The 11,265-nt window shown below is 43.5% G+C and overlaps 1 protein-coding gene across 8 annotated transcripts in view; it reads left to right on the forward strand.

Moving 5' to 3' along the window:
• FAM135B (family with sequence similarity 135 member B) overlaps nucleotides 1–10,958 on the forward strand; it is a 384,315-nt gene extending 373,357 nt beyond the window's left edge. For all 8 annotated transcript variants that reach the window (XM_075920075.2, XM_075920080.2, XM_075920079.2 and 5 more), the window contains one exon: nucleotides 3,641–10,958. In XM_075920075.2, the coding sequence (XP_075776190.1) occupies nucleotides 3,641–3,846 (206 nt within the window). In that variant the 3' untranslated portion in view covers nucleotides 3,847–10,958. The remainder of the gene's footprint in view (nucleotides 1–3,640) is intronic.
• Nucleotides 10,959–11,265: the final 307 nt, after the last annotated feature.

The following is an 11,265-nucleotide window of genomic DNA, read 5'->3' on the forward strand; positions in this document are numbered from 1 at the left end:
CACAAATATAAATGTTAATTTGTTAAGCCAGACAATTTTCTCGTCCCACGGGAAGCTGTTGAAATCGTTACAAAACCTATTTAAAAAGCTCTTGGTATGATGAAAACAAATGTCATTCAAGATTGTTATCTAGGCTTCCTCCCCTCCAATTTCTGTTAAAAAGTGGTGATAATTATGATGATAGAATTGGTTGCCAGCACTGCTGTTTTACCAATGTTCTTTCACCTTTTTTTTTTCTCAATTTGAGGTTGGTCCAAACCCAATTGAGGTTGGTCCAAACCCAATTGAATTTTTTGTTTTCAATAGGAATTGGATCGTAGCCCTCATGATTTAAGCCTTAGTCCCATCTGAAATCCTTTCTGTTTTGGAATAAATCCCTTGCCCTCAGTGGAGACATTGCTCACCAATATTGTTTTTGTCCCTGGGAATTATCTCTTTTATCAACAAACATGATGTTCATTGAAGGACCTCCACAGCTCCATTGGAAAGAACCTGTCAGAAATAATGCCAAATGCATAGCACTATGATTTGTCTACCACCAGTTCCATATGAATGATTGATTTTAATGGTATTCCTGTCTTGCACTGGTGTAAGTGAGAGGATAAATCCATGTCCAAAAGTTCAAATTGAGGCTTGGTATTATCAGTCCTTCAGTTATAATTCTTTTCCTCCACTTCCCTCACAGCTTTCTCCCAGCCTGGACAGCACTTCAAGAGGGAAGGGCACGTTCCTACCCATTCCTCAGGCATTCCTTACACAGGGCCCATTAGAATCCAGATCCAGATTCGGTAAAAATCATGCAAAGCCCTAGAGAGCATTAGCCAGTTTCCTGGACAGCCTCCTAAAAACATCTCTGTTTAGTGTTCCGGGAATAGACAGGCAGGGTGATCGAGGCTTATTTGGTTCCCATGTGGAGTCCCAAAGGAGCTGTTTGCCCCATTCCTAGCCCAACTGAACTCTGTCCCAAGAAGAAGGAAAGATTCAATTGGTTCCTCTAATGATAATGGGTATGTCTACACTACAAAGTTAGTTCGAACTAACGGACGTTAGTTCGAACTAACTTTCATAGGCGCTACACTAGCGCTCCTCTAGTTTGAAATTAATTCGAACTAGCGGAGCGCTTAGTTGGAACTAGGAAAACCTCATTTTACGAGGATTAAGCCTAGTTCGAACTAGCTAGTTCGAATTAAGGGGTGTGTAGCCCCTTAATTTGAACTAGTGGGAGGCTAGCCCTCCCCAGGTTTCCCTGGTGGCCACTCTGGCCAACACCAGGGAAACTTGTCTGCCCCCCTCCCGGCCCCGGCCCCTTAAAGGGGCACGGGCTGGATACGGTGCCCGTGCCAGGTGCAACCCTTCCAGCACCCAGCCAGCAGACCCTGCACCTGGCACGGATCGAGCCACCCACCCAATGCCCCCCAGCCCTCCCCCTCTTCCCGGGACCAGGCTGGCGGCTCCCGGGAGCTTGCCCAGGACTGCAAGAGGCGGGCACCCGCCTGGGCTAGTGTGGACATCGTGGACCTCGTCCACGACCTCCGCACTAGGCACAGGAAAGTGGCCGTCTAGGGCAGGAAAGCTGCCAGCCTGGCCACCCAGGAGCAGGTGTGCATGAAAATCAAGGTGGTCCACTGAGACCCCCAACCCTGAGCCCTGAGCTTACAATGGCCCTACTGGGTCAGACCAAAGGTCCATCTAGCCCAGTAGCCTGTCTGCAGACAGCGGCCAACCCTAAGGACCCTGGAGGGGATGGACCAAAGACAGTGACCAAGCTATTTGTCTCGTGCCATCCCTCTCCAGCCTGCCACAAACTTTGGGCAGGGACACCACTCCTACTCCCTGGCTAATAGCACTCCATGGACCCAACCTCCATGACTTGATCTCACTTCCCTTTAAACTCTGTTCTAGTTCTAGCCTTCACAGCCTCCTGCAGCAAGGAGTTCCACAGGTTGACTCTTTGCTTTGTGAAGAACTTTCTGTTACTAGTTTGAAGCCTTCTACCCATTCCTTTCCTTTGGTGTCCTCTAGTCCTTCTTTATGGGAACTAATGAAGAACTTTTCTGTATGCACCCTCTCCACCCAACTCCTGCTTTTAGAGACCTCTATCCTGTACCCCGCTCCGTCTCCTCTTTTCTAAGCTGAAAAGTCCCAGTCTCTTTAGCCTCTCTTCATATGGGACCTGTTCCCAACCCCTGATCATTTTAGTTGCCCTCCCCTCTCCCAGCCTCTCTCTTCCCCTCTCCTACCTCTTTTTCCCAGTCTCCCCCAGTTTTGTTCAATAAAGACAGATTCCATTTTTTAACACAATTGTCCTTTATTTTGTACATCAGGAAGAGGGGCTAGGGAAGGGTAAGTGGAAGGAGGAGAGGGAGGAATGGGGTACGCGCCCCTGATGGGGAGGACTGGGCTGGCTCTGCGGGCTTCTGGGGATGGAAGCTCTCCTGCAGCCCCCCAATTGCCCCCTCTCCCCAGATGGCAGCCTGCGGCAAGTGCAGCCGGTCTGATGGCCGAGTGCTGTGATGTGCCCAGTGTGGGTAGTCTGGGCAATCCAAGCCAGGACTGCTTTGCAAGTGGGGCACCCCTGAGAACTGTCTGTCCGGGGTGGGGCTCGGGACCCTTTAAGCACAGCCCTCGGCTAGCCTGAGACAGCATCTCCATGCTCTAAGTCCTCCTCTGATGCCCTGCTGGCACTGCTTCCGGCCATCCTTAAGCCCTGTTCAGGGTCCACTTAATGTGGACATGCTAGTTCGAATTAGCAAAATGCTAATTCAAACTAGTTTTTTAGTCTGGATCCGTTAGTTCGAATTAGCTTAGTTCGAATTAACTAATTTGAACTAAATTAGTTCGAATTAACGTTGTAGTGTAGACATACCCAATGGGAGTTTGTTCTTCAATGGGATTAGGCCTGAGTCCTGAGGAACTTTATAAAGCGTAACACCCAGAACTTCAAATAAACACTTCTAGCAGCCCCGTCAGACTGGTCTGTATGTCCTGAATCCACTTCAGATTAACCGCAGTAGAGCTTTTGTTTAATCTTCCTGTGGACTGTCCCCTCGTATCCACTGTCTTGGCATCTTTCAGATCCAGGTTGGACCTCCCTGGTCTGGCACCCTTGGAACCAGGCAGGTCCTGGTCAAGGGAGTTTTCTGGACCAGGAGAAGTCTGGGAGGGGGAACACCAGCCTCCCTGCTGGGCTCCTCTCCCCAGCCTTCCAGTCTCACAAGCTGCGGCAGCCCTAACAGAGCTCTCAGTACTTCAGGCCCGCTGCAGTTCCTGGCAGCACCACCACCACCCCGCTGGCCTTGTGGCAGCCTCACCACCCCACCAGAGCTCCCGTCTCGTGGCAGCCCCATCACCCTGCCAGAGCTCCCAGCAGTCCTGCCGGCTGTGGGCTCCTCTGCCTCCTTCTCTCCCACCGGCTTCCCTGCCCCACCAGCTTCAGGCTCTGGTACCCTGCGGACTCCGCTGCTCCAAGCTGCGGGCACCATCTGCCACTGGGGCTCTGTAGTCCTGCAATATAGAGTCTCAACCTGTATTGCTGTCTTGATGCCAGGGTGTATTTGCACTGAATAGAGAAGAACCGTCACTCGGTCTGTGCAGCATTGGGATGTAAGTGTGAGACTTTGCCTCTTCAAATCTCTTTCAGGTCCCATTTATGCAGAGATGATAAACAACCTCCTCCAACCCTTGGTGGGGGCCAAGGACTGCACTTTAATCAGACACAACGTGTTCCATGCGCTCCCGAACACTGCCAACACTCTGATCGGACGGGCCGCCCACATAGCGGTGCTGGACTCTGAACTTTTCCTGGAGAAGTTTTTCCTTGTGGCAGGACTCAGCTATTTCAAATAGCACTCAAAGCACTGAGGAACAAAGGACATGCAGCGTGTTCAAGGATGGAGAATCCCTTTGCCAAAAGAGTGCGGTATTAGAAATGAGACACACGCACGTGATGAGGTGGGACCCTAACACTCCTCCCATTTTCATTTATGTTTCCGAGAATAAAGTGCTGTGGCTTCAAGGCATTCAAACTTCCAAATATTGGGGCTTTTGGAAGACACAAATATTCATGTTCCGTTTCTATGTTCTCTTTTGATTGCTAACATAGGACAAAGACCACTTCAGAAATAGAGAACAGAAATAAGAAAGCCAAATCTAGAGATATGACTGAACCAACATGATTCTGACCTCTGTTAAATATCAGCCCAGGGACACAGTCTTCTTTGATTTCATGCTCATGTACTTAATAAGAGAGCTATACATCTGTAGCACTTTTGGTGGGGTAATTAATGCAAGAGAAAACAAACATATATGAACTCAGGTTAAAACCTCCTTTTTGATATACTGGACAATATGAAATATATTTATGTGGTCAAAATTCTTGATAGCTTCTGGGGTTCCATTTGTCTAAATAAAATGTACAGATGGGTCTGTTATCTGTACACATTTGTAACATTCATACTCTCAAGGCATGGAAAGGGGGGAAAGACACATTTAAATAAAAGGAGGGAATCTTTATAAAGCCTTTAAAAACTCCATTTCATGCAAAATAAATGAACTCAAGACAGAAGCAGCCAAACAAGAGGAGTATATTTGAATAATCGTGGGATACAGTCATCTTCTGTTAGCATTTCTTCTGTTTACATTTATGGATGGATGAACATTGTTTTTGCTTGTACTTATAATTAAGATACTTTTTTATTTTTTAAATCTGTTCATAAGTACATTGACCCCAATGTGCAAAAATGTTGGTATTCCTAGCTGGCATTCAAAGTCATGCCAATAATAATGCTACCAAGCCAATCAAAAGCAGTAGGCGGTAACTTTTCAACTGAAAATTTTGAAGTGCTTCAAAATATGGACTCTTCTATTAGTCCCCTTCTGAAATATGTTAGTCCCATCTGAAATTATTTATGCAGTCCTGATTACCACAGGTAGAAATTTTTTAAAGAGAAAAAAGATCTACGTTGTTTCCCAATGTTCAACACTTTCCACTTTTTCAATGTTGTGGGTGTTTTTAATTGAAATTTTTATCAAAGATATGAGTACACTTCGAAATCTTAAATTTTGATAACTATTTCAGTAAGTTTTCCTAGTATATTTGATCAATTTTCAATAAGAAAGAAAGAAAGAAAGAAAGAAAGAAAGAAAGAAAGAAAGAAAGAAAGAAAGAAAGAAAGAAAGAAAGAAAGAAAGAAAGAAAGAAAGAAAAAGTCAACAGTTCCGCATTAAACATTTTGTTTTGAAACAAGGCAACTTAGTAATGAAAACCTTTGTGTTCAGAAAAATGTTGACCAGTGTATGATCCTGTAGGTTTTTCAGTGAAAACTAACAAGGATAGTAGCTGTTGTCACAAATCTAAATTATGAGTTAAGGTTAAGGAAATTAAGCTCACCAAAAGAGGAGATTTCTAAAAGCTCTAAGTGAAAGTGAAATACTACGGGGAAAAAAGGAAGATTTACTTGAATAGCCAAATTTAGGAAGAATATGTATGCAAAGGGGCCAATAGGAAATGAAACTGAGGGATTTGGATTTATTTAGACTATATAAGAGAAGAGTGAGGGGGAATTTGTTAGCAGCCTTCAACTACCTGAAGTGGGATTCCTGAGAGGATGAAGAGTGGCTGTTCTCAGTGGTGTTAGATGACAGAATGAGGAGCAATGGTCTCAAGTTGCAGTGGGAAAGGTCTAGGTTGGATATTAGGAATAACGATTTCACTACGAGTGTGGTAAAGCACTGGGATGGGTTACCTAGGGAGGTATTGGAATTTCTATCCCTAGAGGTTTTTAAGTCCCAGCTTGACAAAGCCTTGCCTGGGATGATTTAGTTGGGATTGGTCCTGCTTTTAGCAGGGAATTGGACCTGATGACTTCCTGAGGATTCTTCCAACACAACGATTGTATGGACTTATGTGGCAAGCCATTGATGCAAAAGTTTGAATAAGCTTAACTCCCGTGTTTAATACCATGGACAGGGCTAATGGTGCTAATAACAAGTAGGTGGAACTCCTTGCTAGAGGATGTTCTGAAGACAAAAAAGAACTAGATAAATTTATGAATGTTAGGTCCATCAATGGCTGTTAGCCAGGATGGGTAGGAATGGTGTCCCTAGCCTCTGGTTATCTGGAAATGGATGACAGAAGAGGGTTCATGTGATGATTCCTTGTTCTGTTCCCTTCCTCTGGGGTATCCGGTATTGGCCACTGTCGGCAGACAGGATACTGGGCCAGATGGACCTTTGGTCTGACCCAGTATGGCCGTTCTTATGTTTTTATGTTAAGATGAGCAGAAAATGGGCAGGTACGCCAGGCCTGGATACCATTTTTTGTCCTTTAAAGGCCATGGTGAAGTGAAATAGTAATAGTAAGCACTTATATAGCATGTTTGGAGACATTAAATATTAATCAACACTCCAGTGAGACAACTGGATGAGCATTATCTTCTTCATCTCACAGATGGCTAACTTCAGGCGGAGAGGGTATATGATTTGCCTAAGGCTTCAAAGAAAGTCCATGTCAGAGACAGCACTGGAGCTCAGGAATCCTGGTTCCCAGTTCTGTACTCAGAACACCAGCTCATACCTCTGCCTCTGCAATTTTAGTGCTAGCGACTCTTATTTATCACACAATTTATCTCCTGCTGTGTCAACATTTGTATGAAGGTTCTAACAATAATTACAATGGTGGGTATAGGTTTGGGTTTCAGATAGTAGAAGGCAGTCTTTTTGCATTTATTATTTTTTATGACAGACAATAATATATACAGAAAGGGTGTAGTTATTTCCATCACCTATACTTGAATATTTATACTATTCAGTTGTCTGGTACTCAGTGAGTCGGGCAGAACCCTCAAGAGTAATGATTCCTACATTCAGACCTGGAATTGTTTTGCCTTGCGTGTGTCCATGAGGCATGATGCTCTGCCTTTATTCTGTGTGTGTGTGTGTGTGTGTGTGTGTGTGTGTGTGTGTGTGTGTGACACTCCTGTGTGTGTGACAGAAAGAGTGAGCGAGAGTGAGAGAGAGACTTCTAAGCCAATGAGAGTTTTGTATCACATGAGTGGCAGGATTGTATCTATGTTCATAATACTCACTAAGGGCCTGATCCAAAGCTCATGGAAATCAGTGGGATGCTTGTCACTGATTTCAACAGGAATTGGATTAGATCCATACAGTCTGGTCCCTGGGAGGCCATTACAGACAGCTGCCATGATTCTAAGCTAAAGCTTAGAGAAGTCATTCTTTTAAATGACTGGTTGTAATTTTTCTCTTCCATGTGCTGCTGGAACGTTGTGAGAAATATTGGCAATAACCATCTAGTTTGATGCTGATTTGAAGCTATCGGGTGTCTTCTTTGCTTGTTTGTTTGTTTTACTTGGGATGGTGTCTTTGTAAACCTATCTTACCTATATATTACAGATGTGCAGAGACTACATGCAGCCATTATAATGTATAAACCATCTTAACTGTTTGCACATCATTAAACTAATCCATTTGGACTCATTTTGAAAGGCTTTTTTTATGTCAGTTTCTCTTAGAATAAATATATATATATATACTCTTATTAACAGCTATCTTTGTAGTAAGCAAACATATCTGCAGAGCTGGTGTCTAGCATCTTGGTTACAGTGTAGGCTTTGGGTTTTGTGGTTATTCATGAAGACCCTCTTTAATACTATTCCGCACACCTGTACCCCTGTATTACCAGCAACAATTGTTTTTACTTTCAAACTAGACAAATATTGCATAGTACTTTTAAACGAGAGGGCCCCATTTATGATCTCAGCTGTCACACAGTTCAGTGTAGATAGGTGCAGGTTTTCAAGGACTGGAGAGAGGAGGAGTTGAAGGGCCAGATACTTATCTGGTGCAAATCACCACAGCACCACTGAAGCTATGTCAGCAAAGAATGTGGGCCACATTCTTTTGTTTAGTCATTTAGAGCCTAATCCAAAGCCCGCTGACATCAATAGTTAACTTTTTATTGTGTTCAAAGGGGAGTTGATTACACCTCCCCCATCATATCTGATTTGCTACATTGACCAGGAGAATTCTGATTTTCATACTTAACATCCTCCTCCTCTTCCCACGCATGCTCGTTGGAATCACTTGGTGAAGCTTCAAGTTCTAATCCTGACATCATAGTCCCTATTGACTTCAGGCAAATTTTCTTGTGTGAGTCATGAAGAAATGCAATATCTAGCCCTAGATATGAATTATGAGCAGGCCATCATATAATCATCTATATAATTTTGACCTGGCCACCATGTGGCCAGCTAAACAGTGACTTGGACATTTTCAGTCATGTCTTTAGAAGCAATTCACATGGTCAAAGTCAACATTTTAGACACATCACATTTTGTGTGTGTATGTGTGTATGTGTGTGTGTGTTTCCATATATATATATATATAATTTTTAATACCTTGAGGCAGCTTCTGAACCATTTCAACCATCTGATCTTCAGTCATAAGATTTTCTAGCTCTATGTGATGCCATATTATAATGAAAACCAAATGTTGTATGGAGCTTCGTAAGAACAGCTTAATGAAAAGCAATTGGAATGCACTGTAAATGTACTGATAGTTTTGAGCCTGAACTGTCTTTTTTAAGAAAAAATAATAATATATAAGCAGCATGTGGTATGAAAGCTTTGGTAGTAAGCATGTGGAAAATAGAAGACATTTTAAATGACTATGTAGCATTTTGGTAGATATTCTACACCATTAATAGCTGGGCTAAATGCCCTTCTAAGCTCCTAAGACAGTGCAGAGGGTCTTCCACATTTTCTGTTTTGGAGAAATCTGTCTTATTTGTAACTGCTGGCTATATACCTCATTTTTTGCACTTCTCAGTTTTAATGCCGATGCAGCCAGAACACACACAGAATACATTTCTGCATTGCAACGTGACAGGGGGAAGGTTTGAACTCAAACCACCCAACTGGTTCACAGAGAGAAATTAACTTTGGCTGTCTGAGTGAACATCAGCTATACATCTTTGGAATAGCAGCAGTCTCTGGGGCTTGGCTAGATTAATTTCAGAAGGCCATGTTTTCTATCACCCTCTTAACCCACATTGGGAACAGATGGTTGGATCCATGTATGCAAGGAAAAACCTTTGCATGAGCATCTGTGTGCGGTGCACCTGACCACTCAGGTTTGCACATACAAATGCAAGATTTTGCACTTACATTGGGATGCACCAACAAATATTAAAGGGATGACTAAGAAGGCCCTTTAAAGAATTGGCTGCAAGTATTCATTCTTCGGGCTTGTCATATGAGTCCCTTTTCTCTTTTATAAAATGATTAATCTGCAGGCAAAATTGTGCCAAATTGTTGACTTTAATGGAAGGTGAAGGTGTTCGCTCAGCACCTCAGAGGATTATGATCAAAGAGTTTGAAATCTTAGCTTTACAGATGCCATGTAGTCTTGGAGAACTGTACCAGTATACAGTGCTTTTAATCTCTAAAGCACTTTACAAACATTGCTAACTGATCATCACCGTATGTCTGTGCGGTGGGGAGTCAGCACTGTTCCTTCTTGCCAGCCATGACACAGAGGCAGAGGGGTTAAATGGCATGATCATGTGGACAGCAGGAATTTGCATCAGAGCTGGAATTAGAATTCAGGATCCTCTTGTTCCCAGTCCTGTATGCAGAGCAAGGAAGCTCAGCTCTCTTCCAACACTACATCTGAAACTGCTGGTCTGAGCATCACCTTTTGGAGTCGAGTGTTTTGTGCACTACATATAAGTGACATGGAAAGGCAAAGAATTTATAAAGGAGTCAGATCTTTGGTTGATGAAAACCAGCATCATCACAGGGAAGTTAAGGGACCTATGCTGATTTACTCCATTTGGGAATCTAACCCATTAGCATTTAGAGCAGAGTATCTGGAGCCAAGTCGCAGACGTGCCACAACAAGAAAGGGTGTGAGACCCGACTGTTCCCATTCTGGAGTTCTGTCTTCCATGCTGAGGTTGATAAAAACGGATTGATCTGATCTGCACTCTGGCATCTAATCAGTCACCGACTCCACTCCCATTAGTAATTTGTTTTGCTTGCAGTTGTCTGTCGCAAGGTCTCTAAGTGCAGATCCTAGTGTCTGTTGGCCAGGACTTCCCTGAATTCTTTTTGCTCAAGCATTCATGCAGGCAGATATTACTCAGTCTCTGTTTATAGCCAAGATCACCAATATGTGTTACTGTCACTCGTAAATCATGTACTCCAGCCCCCTAATCTTTTCTCTTGCTTTCTGCTGGACTCTACAATTTATTCTCATCATTTCTGTAGTGGGAGAGGGAGACTCCAAAACTGGATGCGATACTCAAGATGTGGCCTTACTAGTGCCAAATAAAGGAGAACAATCACTTCCCTCAATCTACTGGCAATGTTCCTACTAATGCAGCCCAATGTGCCATTAGACTTCTTGGCAACAAGGGCACACTGTTGACTCATATCCACCTTCTTGCCTACTGTAATCCCCATGTCCTTTTCTGCATAACTGCTGCCTAGCCAGTCAGTCCCAGCAGTGGTTGGGATTCTTCCATCCTAAGTGTACAACTCTGCACTTGTCTTTGTTGACCCTCATCAGATTTCATTTAGCATAATCCTCCAATTTGCCTAGAATAGTGTTTCTCAGCCAGTGGTACGAGTACCATTAGGGGTACTCAAGAGAAGTCTGGGGGGTACATCAACAAAACTGAAAACTGGAGAAAACAGCGCTTTATTATTTTTGTACTTTTTACACCCAAAAATTTCATCTCCCACCCGGCTATGATTATGTTGTTTAAACAAACAATTTTTTCTACCAATGTTGCAATGGTAGAAAAAATTGTGTGTCTGAAAACTGTAGGTACTGGGTGTACTTATAATTTTTTTTAAAGGGGGGTACTTTATAAAAATAAGTTTGAGAAACACTGGTCTAGATCACTATCTCTACCTCCAGCATATCTACCACTCTCTTAGGGTATGTCTACACTACAAAGTTAGTTCGAACTAACGGACGTTAGTTCGAACTAACTTTAATAGGTGCTACACTAGCGCTCCGCTAGTTCGAATTTGAATCGAACTAGCGGAGCGCTTAGTTCGAACTAGGTAAACCTCATTTTACGAGGACTAACGCCTAGTTCGAACTAGCTAGTTCGAACTAAGGGCTGTGTAGCCCTTTAGTTCGAACTAGTGGGAGGCTAGCCCTCCCCAGGTTTCCCTGGTGGCCACTCTGGCCAACACCAGGGAAACTCTATGCCCCCCTCCCGGCCCCGGACCCCTT

This window comes from Pelodiscus sinensis, chromosome 2, assembly GCF_052426305.1.
Source record: "Pelodiscus sinensis isolate ZL-2025 chromosome 2, ASM5242630v1, whole genome shotgun sequence".
NCBI lineage: Eukaryota > Metazoa > Chordata > Testudines > Trionychidae > Pelodiscus > Pelodiscus sinensis.